The sequence below is a fragment of the Hemibagrus wyckioides genome, linkage group LG07 (genome assembly GCF_019097595.1).
Source record: "Hemibagrus wyckioides isolate EC202008001 linkage group LG07, SWU_Hwy_1.0, whole genome shotgun sequence".
Taxonomy (NCBI): domain Eukaryota; kingdom Metazoa; phylum Chordata; class Actinopteri; order Siluriformes; family Bagridae; genus Hemibagrus; species Hemibagrus wyckioides.
The window spans coordinates 15032557-15047312 of NC_080716.1; the positions used below are offsets into that span (position 1 = coordinate 15032557).

General features: G+C 40.2%; 1 protein-coding gene across 4 annotated transcripts in view; it reads right to left on the reverse strand.

The window, feature by feature from the left end:
- zanl (zonadhesin, like) overlaps positions 1-14756 on the reverse strand; it is a 40390-nt gene that overhangs the window by 4653 nt on the left and 20981 nt on the right. For 3 of the 4 annotated variants that reach the window (XM_058396091.1, XM_058396092.1, XM_058396090.1), the window contains exons 48-91: positions 14604-14745; positions 14200-14444; positions 13956-14104; positions 13529-13657; positions 13277-13415; positions 13034-13175; positions 12708-12904; positions 12478-12616; positions 12232-12348; positions 11833-11957; positions 11467-11612; positions 11005-11148; positions 10740-10847; positions 10183-10352; positions 9737-9939; positions 9470-9611; positions 9207-9317; positions 8932-9128; positions 8702-8843; positions 8298-8542; positions 8054-8202; positions 7627-7755; positions 7375-7513; positions 7132-7273; positions 6806-7002; positions 6576-6714; positions 6330-6446; positions 5939-6063; positions 5574-5719; positions 5217-5360; positions 4964-5071; positions 4400-4569; positions 3944-4146; positions 3572-3713; positions 3223-3479; positions 2929-3106; positions 2715-2823; positions 2342-2436; positions 2056-2232; positions 1675-1877; positions 1273-1417; positions 763-1004; positions 426-590; positions 114-241 (exon numbers count right to left, since the gene is read on the reverse strand). In XM_058396091.1, the coding sequence (XP_058252074.1) occupies positions 114-241; positions 426-590; positions 763-1004; positions 1273-1417; positions 1675-1877; positions 2056-2232; positions 2342-2436; positions 2715-2823; positions 2929-3106; positions 3223-3479; positions 3572-3713; positions 3944-4146; positions 4400-4569; positions 4964-5071; positions 5217-5360; positions 5574-5719; positions 5939-6063; positions 6330-6446; positions 6576-6714; positions 6806-7002; positions 7132-7273; positions 7375-7513; positions 7627-7755; positions 8054-8202; positions 8298-8542; positions 8702-8843; positions 8932-9128; positions 9207-9317; positions 9470-9611; positions 9737-9939; positions 10183-10352; positions 10740-10847; positions 11005-11148; positions 11467-11612; positions 11833-11957; positions 12232-12348; positions 12478-12616; positions 12708-12904; positions 13034-13175; positions 13277-13415; positions 13529-13657; positions 13956-14104; positions 14200-14444; positions 14604-14745 (6881 nt within the window). The remainder of the gene's footprint in view (positions 1-113; positions 242-425; positions 591-762; positions 1005-1272; positions 1418-1674; positions 1878-2055; positions 2233-2341; positions 2437-2714; positions 2824-2928; positions 3107-3222; positions 3480-3571; positions 3714-3943; positions 4147-4399; positions 4570-4963; positions 5072-5216; positions 5361-5573; positions 5720-5938; positions 6064-6329; positions 6447-6575; positions 6715-6805; positions 7003-7131; positions 7274-7374; positions 7514-7626; positions 7756-8053; positions 8203-8297; positions 8543-8701; positions 8844-8931; positions 9129-9206; positions 9318-9469; positions 9612-9736; positions 9940-10182; positions 10353-10739; positions 10848-11004; positions 11149-11466; positions 11613-11832; positions 11958-12231; positions 12349-12477; positions 12617-12707; positions 12905-13033; positions 13176-13276; positions 13416-13528; positions 13658-13955; positions 14105-14199; positions 14445-14603; positions 14746-14756) is intronic. The other variant, XM_058396093.1, reaches the window with a different exon arrangement.

A 14756-nucleotide genomic window follows, 5' to 3' on the forward strand; every position in this document is an offset into this window, starting at 1 on the left:
ATAAAGACAGAGATTAACAGAGAGATAAATATAAGAAATAATAAATTAATTAAATAAATAAAGCTTCTCTTATTATGTGGGAGAAGTATGTCAGGAGTGTGTTCAGTGCTCACCCTGGATCGCTGTCTCCCTTTGCCTTCCAGCTGTTGCCTAACTCTATAACATCTTTAGCTGGCTGGCCATTTGGCATCAAGTCATCATCACTGAAATTACCATTGTAGTTACCACACATACCACATACCTACCAACAGTGTGGGGGAGAGAAAACAAAGGTGAGAAGCAGTGAAATATCAATAATTCTTAATTACAAATGACTACAAATGGCTGAAATGGTTGAGTTATATCTGTGGTGGAATAACCTAAAGGTCTAACTAGAAGCAACTAAGCAGTTGGTCCTTGTTAGTGTCATCAGCATGTTTTCTCACCTTGTTGAAGTAGTCTCCAGGTACTGTGATCTCTACATGGTGAACACCATCAAACTGTACAATTAGGCCAAAGTCAGTGGACAGAACGCTGTTGACTCCACTGGTAAACACCCTGGCCTTGGCTACAGCAATGTCCATGGGGGTACGAATTCTTTGGCCATCCAGCTATAGAGGGCAAAACCATAAGTGTATATGATCAAATCTTTTTCTTTTTCTTTTTATCTACATAGGTTTTATATTCTTTAAGACAACATTATATACATGCCAATATGACAAAAATATTTTCTGGCCAATTCATTACTTGCTAATCTACACCCTATGTGTTTCTGACCCTTACCAGTACTCTCTTGCTCTTGCTTAGTGTGATGTTTGCTCCAGGAAGGTAGACAGTGACAGAACGAACGTATGAGGCTTCAGGCTGGCCACGCTCTTCATTTTTGGCCACAATGGTAAATGGAGTCACCATGGAACTGTTGCACACTTCCACCAAAGTGTAGGTACACGTGCCCATGTAGGTATGCATGATACCATCAAAGGTGTAGTAATGAGGATCACCAGCTATGTGGCAAATACCAACTCCTGTACACACAGAGATTTAGAGAGTTTAGAAATTTCTTCTATAGTGGATTGATGTCAGATTATTGCATGTGTCAGTAAATTATAATATTTACATTAAAGACTGAATTGTTAACTGATGTAAGAAGAAGCAAGTTTAAATCATGGTTGTCAGCTAGTTGTTACCTCATACACCTTGAACAGTGAATGGTGATTTGCAGTTGAACTTTGAATGTCAAGAAATAGTTTTTTAGCATTTACTATACTATGACTGGATTGGAGAAGTGCATACCTGTATCCACACAGCCCAGCTGGCCTTCATGAACTTTACACTCCTGTGCAGGGCTACACTTCCATGCTTCACATGTCACATTGTTCAAAGGATAACACATGCAGCGTTCAGAGCAGTCATCCTTAGTAAACCAGCTTTCGCCCACCTGAATAATGCACATATGCCGACATTAACATATTTTTTGAATAAAAACATGATTGTATGAAACTATTAAAATTGTACAAGAAACAACAAAACAGGTCATTAGCAATAGGCAATCACTAAGGGTCTCACAGATGGGGTTGGGGTTCATTGTTTGGGTTTAAATCTTTCTGTAACACTTTGGCACAGAGATTCAAATAATGCCAATTCACACCCATTAAATCCAAATTTTCTAATTCAAATTCATCTACTGTTACATACCGGTCTGTAGTTGCTGTTCTTATCAGTACATCCACACTGACTGAAGGGCACACATTTGTCTCCACTCAATATCAATCCTTCATTGCAAACACATCCTTCTACACATGGTTGTGTGCATGTGCTGGCTGAACCAGGATCCTGACAGCTGGGGGGGCATGCAGTAGCACAGTGCTCATAGTGACTGCCAACAGGACATTTCAGGGCTGAAGGAGATTTAGAAACAAGCAGACTGATTAAGGGCTGCAAAACAGTTTGGTTTGCAGAAAGATATGTAAAGGTTTGAAGAAGCAAGATGGGAGATAGTGACAGCTAATGATACACAGGAACAAAAGTTGAATTTGCTATCTAAGGCACACCTCATGGCCATGAACAAACACTTACGACAGAAAGTATTGTTCCTCCAGTTAACTGGCACCCCAGCTTGAGCACAGAGGTCAGCATAGCTCTCAATAGCCTGACAGAGGGCCACAGTAGCTCCACCTGTGCCACACTGGTCAAACATGCAGTTCTCAAAGTATGGGTCAGGCGGCACAACGTTATGGCATGATTTGAAGATTCCTGAGTGGCAGAAGAGGGACAGCACTTAAGCAAAGCCAGATAGCATACAGTCTGTCAATCAAATTAAGCTCTGCCTGATCAAATGGTGTGTGTATGTGTGTGTTCGCACCATCAGGATCAGTGATCATTCCACAGCTGGTTGGTTTCTTAGCTTCACTCTCAATATCTTTATTACATTCAATATCTCCACCATCATGTGAACAACTGGAAGTCAGAATAATAAAGAAACAGAAAGATCATTCCAGATAAACAAAATAAAAATATTCTATAGCTATCAGTTACATCTCAGACAACTGAAAACAGTTGAGTATTTGTCCTAACATGTTTTGCATGTTTTCTCTAGGGTATTACTTCATGAGTCCTGCATTCCAAGGGTTTCTTCTGTAGTTATTTGGCTTGTAACAACATGTACCTTAGCTGTTTGAACACTACACATCATGGGATTTCCTTTACTAGATTATGTTAAGAGTGCTATAACTCACTCTGGTCTTTCATCAGGCACCTGCCAGCTCTCCCCAAGCTCATTGGTGTTGCTGGTAGGCTTGCCATCTGACATAATGTTGTCATCTGTTGGGTTGTCGTTGTAATTTCCTTTGAGATCGAAGTCAAAATATAAATATTAATAACTAAATTTTACGTGTAAACATATGTCATAACATCAAAAAAATACATTAATAGATTATAAATCTGTCTTACCACACATTCCACACAACAAGCCTTTATAAGAGGAGGGAAGACTGACATCGGCATAGTGATTGCCATCAAAGCGAACACGCAGGCCAAAGTTTGTCTCCAGCACTACAAACTTTCCACTAAGGAAAATTTTCAGACCATTTGACAGATTGATGGGCACAGTCACCCGAACTCCATTTACCTGTAATAAGAAAAGTAATGCTGTTGTACTACTGGTTGCAAAAATAGATATGCAGTACTAAATTTTCTTATGCACATAACTTCAATTCAATATAAAGTCTGTGCAATGCCTCCCACCTGGACTTTACGGCCTTTGTCCAAGATAATCTTACTTCCATACACATTGATGATGACTGATTTCACATAGGACACTTTCTTGTTATTGCTCCTGTGTTCATTCTGAGTGTCAACAGTAAAGTAGGGTATCCCTGATGTCTCACTGCAGGGCTTGGTGAGGGTATATGAGCAGGAGCCCATGAAATGATGGACCCTTTTATCAAAAGAGGTGTAGTGGGGGTCCCCAGACACAGAACAGATTCCTGGAACTGTAGGCTCTATTAAAAAAAAGCAGAGAGAACCTACTTACTCTAAACTGTCTGAAGTGTTCATAAACTATAGGGAGTATGTCCTACAGGAATTTCTTTACCCTTTGGTTTACAGATGTACACTCCATCCAGCAGCTGGCAGGTCTCTGTAGGTAAACAACTGGTGTTGTAGCAATGAATGATTCTTCCACTTAGACACACACACTTGTGTTCACAGCCTTCCAGGTACCAGCTCTCATTCACCTTGACAATGCAGTAACAGACATTCTAGTCACTTGGTCATGTAGTTACTGATCAATTAGTCAAATTAAATTATATTGTTATTATATTGTTGAATAAAAAAAGAAAAAAGTATATACACATTATATATATGGTGAGTCAAATGGCCAGTTGGATTACAATTTGAAATAATATGATTACTTACAACAGTTCAATTTATCTGTGAGTGTGTGTGTGTGTTGTGTGAAACTCACAGGGTGGTAGGAGCCTTCAGGGTCCACACAGCCACAGTCTTTTAGAGGTACACACTTGTTGTCGCTCAGAACAAAGCCAGGGTCACACTTGCAGCCTTCAACACACTTCTGTCCACAGCCAGGTGGGCCGCTCACACCCACACATGTTTCTGGACATGAACTCACACATGTAGAGTAGTGGCTGTTAGGGGGACAAACCAGAGCTGCGAAGAAAAAGGAGAAAGAGGAAGGGAAACATTGAAAACTACAGCATATTTGTTTTCCTTGTCTTTAGCATAATTATCTTACATGCTTAATAAACTGTAAGAATATACTAATATTCTTTGTTCACAAAAAAACAAAGTGGATATGGTTTATAATATTTTACACCCAGAATTTGTCAAGAAGTTCCTGAACTGGTCAATAAGTCATCAAATGTGTGTGTGTGTGTGTACACTACTATATGGTGAGACTCACGGCAGAAGTCTGGCTCCCTCCACTGATGCACTGGAGCTCCGGCACCGAGACAGGCATCAGTATAAGCCTGGAGTTGGTCACACAGAGTTTGCAGCAGTCCATCATAGCGGCACATATCAAACACACAGCTCTGGAAGAATGGCAGAGGGTCCACCACCTTTATACAATCCCTATGGTTGTAATGGGGATAAATAGGATAAGAGAGCAAAAATAAAAAAGGAACATAATAAGATTTGGAAGAAACATAAATTAAACTTCAACTAGAACATAATAACACAGTTACTTATATGCACCCTCTGTCTATATTTCTGTCTATATTTATATTACACAATAACATTACGTTACATTACATTAGTATTTTACATTTAAACACATATGATGTGTTTGTTTTGTATCTGTCATGTTTTGATGTTTTATTTGTTTTTTCCAAGTTATTTTGTAAATGTGTTATTTTTAATTTACACACTTAATTTACAATAGGTAATTCTTCATGTTGTGTCTCCAGCCATTTTAATCAAATGATTGGCAATTCTTTAGAAATCTACTGGTGTGATATTAGCTCACCTGAACGGTCCTGCAGTGTCAGTGATTTTTCCACATTTCTCTGGTTTAGACACTTCAGCCTCCAAACTTGGGTCACATGGTGGATCAGGTGTGACATCAGGCTTGCACCTACAAACACATCATGAATGTCTTTCACATCATAGTGCAAAAGTTGTCCAGTGAGGATCAAAGATACATTGTGTTTGTCATTTAAAACATTGTTGTGCTATGTAAGAAAAAGGTGTGACAGGATAGTGAAACAGTATAGACTAACGTTTCATCTTCATCTTTATCAGTTTGCCAGCTGTTGCCAAACTGATCTGAGCTGCCAGCCAGGGAACCATCTGGCTTTGTAAAATCGTTGTTGGGGTTTCCGTTGTAGTCTCCACACAAACCACACATCTGATCATAGTAAGTACTGAGAGAGAGCGAGAGAGAGAGAGAGAGAGAGAGAGAAAATAATATGAATATGATGATATGAAACCATTAGAAATATCAATAGAGAGATGTTTTTTTAATATGATTTGATTTGTCTTGTCTCTCTAGTACTGACTAAAAGGTAAAATATTTAAAACTTAAAACTGAACTCTATCTTTTGAAAAGACTTTAAATCTCATCAGTAAAGCAATACCTGGGCACAGTGATCTTAGCATAATGGTTGCCATCCCAGCGCACCTCCAGACCAAAAGTAGTGCTGAGGATAACATACTGCCCAGCTGAAGTTAATGAGATTAGAAGAGAGGGAGAGTGGGGTAGAGCTACTTTACGACCGTTCACCTGCAGTGGTATGAAAGATTTGAAGAGAAACAGAGAAAGAAAGCTGGATTTAAGGGATAAATTGCCTTTATGAATGTAAAAGGATTAAACACAACAGAAGCAAAACATGTTGTAAAGGACAAGATGAGGGGATTAAAAATGTCCTTTATAAAGTATATACATTTTTTAACATTGCAGGAATTAAAAAAGTAAAAAAAAATTAGCTACTTTAAGACTGACCAGAGTGGTTCTGCTCTTCATCATCGTTACAGTGATACCGTTGACAGTCACATACAGCTTCTTAAGATAAGATACACCAGTGATTCCTCTCTCTTCATTTTTTCCCTCCACAGAGAACCAGGGGCCTGTAAAACACCATCATTACAATAACCTCTGACCGTTACTACTTTGCTGTACAAGTGTTCAAAATACAAGAAAGAAAAACATTTTCTATGATTTAATGGATTTTGAATAAACTGCACAAAGCTAACTAAGATTAAGGAACATAAATTTGTACACATGGAGTGTGTTTCTGCTCAAACAGTGACACATGATAAAAAACATGACCAAATAAATGTGAAGTTTTGTGTAATGGTTGCAAAGTCAGATGGCTAGGAATAAAACAACTCACCAGTGTTGTTTCTGCAGGTGCGGGCCAGGGTGTAGGTGCAGGTGCCCATGAAGGTGTAGAATTTACCATCAAAGGTGTTGTAATGGGGGTCACCAGATATGATACAGTCCTGTGAGTCTAGTTGGGAATAAAGCATAGATGGCTTGACACAAGCACTTAAAACAAAGTTTATAAAAGAACATCATTGTCCTAGGCAATATACTGACAAAAATGATATTTAAAAAAATGCTGTAAAGAAGTACTAACCAACTGGGTAGCATCCTATTTCTCCTCCCTGCACACCACACTGCTGCATGGGAGGGCATTCAGCAGCACTGCAGGTGACGAATGGAGGGTCACATTTGCACAGCAGCTCACAGTCCTTAGTGTAGAACTTGTCACCCGGCTAACATACAGGGACAGAAGGCACAACAGTTCAGAGAACTCGTACAGTGAACTCATTGGCTGGCTTGGCAAAGAAATTCTGACTCACTCACCTGGTAATATTGTCCGTTATGCATGCAGCCACATGTGTTTTCCTTCACACACTTGCCACCACTGAGTACGTATCCAGGGTCACACTCACACCCCTCAGAACAGGGTCCAGTGCACTGGCTGGGTAGAGGAGGGCTACAGGAGGGCTGGCATGGAGACACGCAGGGGTTGTAGTGGCTGTTGGGTGGGCATATAAGAGCTAAAGAAAAACACAAAATGTTACTCTAGTATTCCATCTGGCTTTGAAATAAAATCATGTTACAGTATATGCTACAGGCCTACACTTCTATTTAAAAAGATTTTAAGGGAGTATTTATTTGACACTCACGGCAGAAGGTACTGTTCCTCCATGGTCCGATGCTGACACCACGGTCTTGACACTCATTTACGTAAGCTTCCATGGCTTCACACAATGCGGAGTTAGGGCCACCCAATGCACACAGGTCAAACACACAGTTTTGGAAGAAGCTCTACACAAAAACACGCAATTAAAACGAAGCACAGAGTTACTCTTATATGACAAAAACAATCATTCTGTTCAGCTGTATATGGTCTGGTCTAATTAACCTACATTAGGGTTGACTTTTGGGTGACAAACTGCAAATGGGCCTTTGCTGTCCAATATAATTCCACAATAAGCGGGACTCTCATAAAGGTCCTGATCTTTGTCTGTGCAGCCTGGATTTGGGTCGACTGGGGTTTTATTGCAGCTGAAATGTAAATGCGAAGAAGTGTTACTGCTCGCTCGAGGTACTGACATCGGAGGGAGTAAAGAACATCCAATCCCTCTGTACATGTACACAATAAAAAACCAATGGCTCACTCAGGGTCTGTGTTCCAGCTGTTGCCAAACTCAGTTGGACTGTTGACCAGTTCACCGGTGGGGGTACGGAAGTCATCATTAATGTTGCCATTGTAGTCTCCACACAGGCCACAAAGCTTGTCCTTGTAGCTGCACAAGCACATTATATATAAGAATTACAGTAATAACGTAACCTTGGATTTAAATTCAGGTGTGTTCTATATTCACATTATCAGGAAAAACATGACAAATGTGTTCTATGTTTCTCCTCATGGTGTCAATGAATGCCTTCATATGCAATATTTTTTTTGCATATAACAGCTGTTTAATTCATTCATTTAAAAAATTTGGTGAAAAAAATGGAAGTCAAATGGATTTCTTTCAGAGATTTCTTTCTTTCACTGTATTAACAGGACATTAATCATTATCACTGTAACACAGCACTCACTCTTTGATAACTTTGATGTCCATGTAGTGGTTTCCATCGTAGCGAACTGTCACACCAAACTTCATGGACACTGTGTAGAGTGTCCCCTGTTTGAAGATGTCCACTCCAGCAACAGGGCTCAGTGGTATGTTCACTTTGGTTCCATTCACCTGAGAACAGTTAGACAAGAGTATTCAACATGACTGCAGAATCCAGATTTTCACTATCTTTGTTTTCTACAGTGATTCTTTCTCAGTTTCCTCACCTGCACATCTCCTCCTTTCAGGATGGACACCTTCACTCCCAGAGCATGAACATGGACAGCACTCACATAACTGACCGTGGGAATGTTGTAGCGATTCTCATTATCAACATAGACAGCGAAGTGAGGCACGTCTGTGCTGTTACATGGCTCCGTCATCAAGTAAGTGCAGTTGCCCATGAAGTCATAGTATTTCTTATCAAAGGTGGTGTAGTGTGGGTCACCTGAGGCGATACAAGTCGAGGTGTCTGTACATAGAAAAGATAAGCAAGTGTTAAAAATCCAAATAACATACAATTGTAAAAATAACTAAACTTCATGAAGTAGCCTTATTTGATCTTTCAACATTATTACATCCAATAAAGCTTATATAATTCAATCACATCATTGCAAGCTGTACACAGCACCTTTAGGATAGCAGCCATGGATTCCTCCCACTTCCCGACATTCTTCTGTGGGGTCACAGCTGTTGTCCACACAGCTCAAGGTATAATTGCCTGCACAGCGACACAGTTTGGAGCAGCCGTTCCCAAAGACAATCTCTCCCGGCTGAAAGAAATATCCCACTTACACAATGAATAGTGCTGCCTCTCTGCTAGATGTAATTTTGACATTAACCAATGTCAATTGTATATACCTCATAGTAGTTATTGTCTTCATCCAGACATCCACAAGTCTCAATAGGAACACAGCGTTTTCCCTTGAACACAAAACCTGGTTTGCAGAAGCAGCCACTGATACAGGAGCCAGTGCAGTTGGTGGAGGGTTCTTGACAGCTGGGAATGCAAGCTGGACCACACTCTATGTATTCAGCATCAGGAGGACACTTCACTACTGATGGACAAGAGAAGCGGTTAGAACAGGATTGTACTGATGGATATACTGTACAGAGGATAATACAAACATTTTTACCTGGTGTTGTTGTTGGCAGTGTAGGAGACGTTGGTTTTGGAGTCGTGGGTTTAGGCGTGGGAGTCTGTGGGGTTGGCGGCTGGGGTGTTGGCGGTTTTGTTGTGTGTCCATCTATAGATCCAAAATGCCAGAAAGTAAAACGTCATAGAGGTTAAAAAACATTTGTACTGTGTAAAATTACATTAGTACAACATTCATCTATATTCAGATACATGAACATTTTATTATTTTTACAGTGTACGTGCTGTAGTAATTTCCTTTACCATTAGGTTTACAGATGTACACTCCATCCAGCAGTTGGCAGGTCTCTGTAGGTAAACAACTGGTGTTGTAGCATAGAATGGTTCGTCCACTTAGACACACACACTTGTGTTCACAGCCTTCCAGGTACCAGCTCTCATTCACCTAGACAATGTACAAAGACACTAGTGAGTCAAATGGCCAGTTGGAGTACCATTTGACATAATATGATTACTTACAACAGTTCAATTTATCTGTGAGTGTGTGTGTGTGTGTTGTGTGAAACTCACAGGGTGGTAGGAGCCTTCAGGGTCCACACAGCCACAGTCTTTTAGAGGTACACACTTGTTGTCACTCAGAACAAAGCCAGGGTCACACTTGCAGCCTTCAACACACTTCTGTCCACAGCCAGGTGGGCCGCTCACACCCACACATGTCTCTGGACATGAACTCACACACGTAGAGTAGTGGCTGTTAGGGGGACAAACCAGAGCTGCGAAGAAAAGGGAGAAAGAGGAAGGAAAACATTGAAAACTACAGCATATTTGTTTTCCTTGTCTTTAGCATAATTATCTTACATGCTTAATAAACTGTAAGAATATACTAATATTCTTAGTTCACAAAAAAACAAAGTGGAAATGGTTTATAATATTTTACACCCAAAATTGGTCAATAAGTCCCTGAACTGGTCATCGAATGTGTGTGTGTGTCTACACTACTATATGGTGAGACTCACGGCAGAAGTCTGGCTCCCTCCACTGATGCACTGGAGCTCCGGCACCAAGACAGGCATCAGTATAAGCCTGGAGTTGGTCACACAGAGTTTGCAGCAGTCCATCATAGCGGCACATATCAAACACACAGCTCTGGAAGAACGGCAGAGGGTCCACCACCTTTATACAATCCCTATGGTTGTAAGAGGGAGGAGAGAATAAACAACAAAAGGAACATAATAAGTTATAACTTATATGCACCCCCTGTCTATATTTGTATCACACAATTATCTCACATTAGTATATTGCATTTAAACACTTATGATGTGGTTTATTGTGTTCTTTTTTGCTTTATAGCTCTCATGTCTTGATGTTTTATTTGTTTTTTCCCAGTTATTTTGTAAGTGTGTTATTTCTAGTGTACACACTTGTATCCTGTTGCTTATTAATTTGTTTAAGTGAACTTCAGGTGTTTAGAATAACAGTAGAACAGTAGGAAATTCTTCATGTTGTGTCTCCAGGGATTTTAATCAAATAATTGTCAATTCTTTAGAAATCTACTGGTGTGATATTAGCTCACCTGAACGGTCCTGCAGTGTCAGTGATTTTTCCACATTTCTCTGGTTTAGACACTTCAGCCTCCAAACTTGGGTCACACGGTGGATCAGGTGTGACATCAGGCTTGCACCTACAAACACATCATGAACACCTTTTACATCATAGTGCAAAAGTTCTACAGTGAGGATCAAATATACATTGTGTTTGTCATTTAAAACATTGTTGTGCTATGTAAGAAAAAGGTGTGACAGGAATTAAACACAGAAAGTGAAACAGGATAGACTAACGTTTCATCTTCATCTTTATCGGTTTGCCAGCTGTTGCCAAACTGATCTGAGCTGCCAGCCAGGGAACCGTCTGGCTTCGTAAAATCGTTGTTGGGGTTTCCGTTGTAGTCTCCACACAAACCACACATCTGATCATAGTAAGTACTGAGAGAGAGCGAGAGAGAGAGAGAATGGTATTAGGAAACCATGAGAAATATCAGCAACTAAGACATTTTTCTACTATGATTTGATTTGTCCTGTCACTCTTTTCAAATATTACTAGCTTAGTGTACCTTACAAAACTGTTGTTGCTTTTTTTCTATTAATGTTGCAATCTATGCTTGAAGCAACCAAATATTATTTATGTTTTCAATATTCTTACAATTTCTCACTTATCTTTCAATCTTTAAGGTAAAATATTTGAAACTTAAAACTAAACTCTGTTTGTACTCAAGACTCGAAATCTCATCAGTAAAGCAATACCTGGGCACAGTGATCTTAGCATAATGGTTGCCATCCCAGCGCACCTCCAGACCAAAAGTAGTGCTGAGGATAACATACTGCCCAGCTGAAGTTAATGAGATTAGAAGAGAGGGAGAGTGGGGTAGAGCTACTTTACGACCGTTCACCTGCAGTGGTATGAAAGATTAGAAGAGAAACAGAGAAAGAAAGCTGGATTTAAGGGATAAATTTCCTTTATGAATGTAAAAGGATTAAACACAACGGAAGCAAAACATGTTGTAAAGGACAAGATGAGAGGATTAAAAATGTCCTTTATAAAGTATACACATTTTTTAACATTGCAGGAATTAATAAAGCAAAAAAAAAATTAGCTACTTTAAGACTGACCAGAGTGGTTCTGCTCTTCATCATCGTTACAGTGATACCGTTGACAGTCACATACAGCTTCTTAAGATAAGATACACCAGTGATTCCTCTCTCTTCATTTTTTCCCTCCACAGAGAACCAGGGGCCTGTAAAACACCATCATTACAATAACCTCTGACCGTTACTACTTTGCTGTACAAGTGTTCAAAATACAAGAAAGAAAAACATTTTCTATGATTTAATGGATTTTGAATAAACTGCACAAAGCTAACTAAGATTAAGGAACATAAATTTGTACACATGGAGTGTGTTTCTGCTCAAACAGTGACACATGATAAAAAACATGACCAAATAAATGTGAAATTTAGTGTAATGGTTACAAAGTCTGCCTTTCAGATGGCTAGGAATAAAACAACTCACCAGTGTTGTTTCTGCAGGTGCGGGCCAGGGTGTAGGTGCAGGTGCCCATGAAGGTGTAGAATTTACCATCAAAGGTGTTGTAATGGGGGTCACCAGATATGATACAGTCCTGTGAGTCTAGTTGGGAATAAAGCATAGATGGCTTGACACAAGCACTTAAAACAAAGTTTATAAAAGAACATCATTGTCCTAGGCAATATACTGACAAAAATGATATTTAAAAAAATGCTGTAAAGAAGTACTAACCAACTGGGTAGCATCCTATTTCTCCTCCCTGCACACCACACTGCTGCATGGGAGGGCATTCAGCAGCACTGCAGGTGACGAATGGAGGGTCACATTTGCACAGCAGCTCACAGTCCTTAGTGTAGAACTTGTCACCCGGCTAACATACAGGGACAGAAGGCACAACAGTTCAGAGAACTCGTACAGTGAACTCATTGGCTGGCTTGGCAAAGAAATTCTGACTCACTCACCTGGTAATATTGTCCGTTATGCATGCAGCCACATGTGTTTTCCTTCACACACTTGCCACCACTGAGTACGTATCCAGGGTCACACTCACACCCCTCAGAACAGGGTCCAGTGCACTGGCTGGGTAGAGGAGGGCTACAGGAGGGCTGGCATGGAGACACGCAGGGGTTGTAGTGGCTGTTGGGTGGGCATATAAGAGCTAAAGAAAAACACAAAATGTTACTCTAGTATTCCATCTGGCTTTGAAATAAAATCATGTTACAGTATATGCTACAGGCCTACACTTCTATTTAAAAAGATTTTAAGGGAGTATTTATTTGACACTCACGGCAGAAGGTACTGTTCCTCCATGGTCCGATGCTGACACCACGGTCTTGACACTCATTTACGTAAGCTTCAATGGCTTCACACAATGCGGAGTTAGGGCCACCCAATGCACACAGGTCAAACACACAGTTTTGGAAGAAGCTCTACACAAAAACACGCAATTAAAACGAAGCACAGAGTTACTCTTATATGACAAAAACAATCATTCTGTTCAGCTGTATATGGTCTGGTCTAATTAACCTACATTAGGGTTGACTTTTGGGTGACAAACTGCAAATGGGCCTTTGCTGTCCAATATAATTCCACAATAAGCGGGACTCTCATAAAGGTCCTGATCTTTGTCTGTGCAGCCTGGATTTGGGTCGACTGGGGTTTTATTGCAGCTGAAATGTAAATGCGAAGAAGTGTTACTGCTCGCTCGAGGTACTGACATCGGAGGGAGTAAAGAACATCCAATCCCTCTGTACATGTACACAATAAAAAACCAATGGCTCACTCAGGGTCTGTGTTCCAGCTGTTGCCAAACTCAGTTGGACTGTTGACCAGTTCACCGGTGGGGGTACGGAAGTCATCATTAATGTTGCCATTGTAGTCTCCACACAGGCCACAAAGCTTGTCCTTGTAGCTGCACAAGCACATTATATATAAGAATTACAGTAATAACGTAACCTTGGATTTAAATTCAGGTGTGTTCTATATTCACATTATCAGGAAAAACATGACAAATGTGTTCTATGTTTCTCCTCATGGTGTCAGTGAATGCCTTCATATGCAATATTTTTTTTGCATATAACAGCTGTTTAATTCATTCATTTAAAAAATTTGGTGAAAAAAATGGAAGTCAAATGGATTTCTTTCAGAGATTTCTTTCTTTCACTGTATTAACAGGACATTAATCATTATCACTGTAACACAGCACTCACTCTTTGATAACTTTGATGTCCATGTAGTGGTTTCCATCGTAGCGAACTGTCACACCAAACTTCATGGACACTGTGTAGAGTGTCCCCTGTTTGAAGATGTCCACTCCAGCAACAGGACTCAGTGGTATGTTCACTTTGGTTCCATTCACCTGAGAACAGTTAGACAAGAGTATTCAACATGACTGCAGAATCCAGATTTTCACTATCTTTGTTTTCTACAGTGATTCTTTCTCAGTTTCCTCACCTGCACATCTCCTCCTTTCAGGATGGACACCTTCACTCCCAGAGCATGAACATGGACAGCACTCACATAACTGACCGTGGGAATGTTGTAGCGATTCTCATTATCAACATAGACAGCGAAGTGAGGCACGTCTGTGCTGTTACATGGCTCCGTCATCAAGTAAGTGCAGTTGCCCATGAAGTCATAGTATTTCTTATCAAAGGTGGTGTAGTGTGGGTCACCTGAGGCGATACAAGTCGAGGTGTCTGTACATAGAAAAGATAAGCAAGTGTTAAAAATCCAAATAACATACAATTGTAAAAATAACTAAACTTCATGAAGTAGCCTTATTTGATCTTTCAACATTATTACATCCAATAAAGCTTATATAATTCAATCACATCATTGCAAGCTGTACACAGCACCTTTAGGATAGCAGCCATGGATTCCTCCCACTTCCCGACATTCTTCTGTGGGGTCACAGCTGTTGTCCACACAGCTCAAGGTATAATTGCCTGCACAGCGACACAGTTTGGAGCAGCCGTTCCCAAAGACAATCTCTCCCGGCTGAAAGAAAT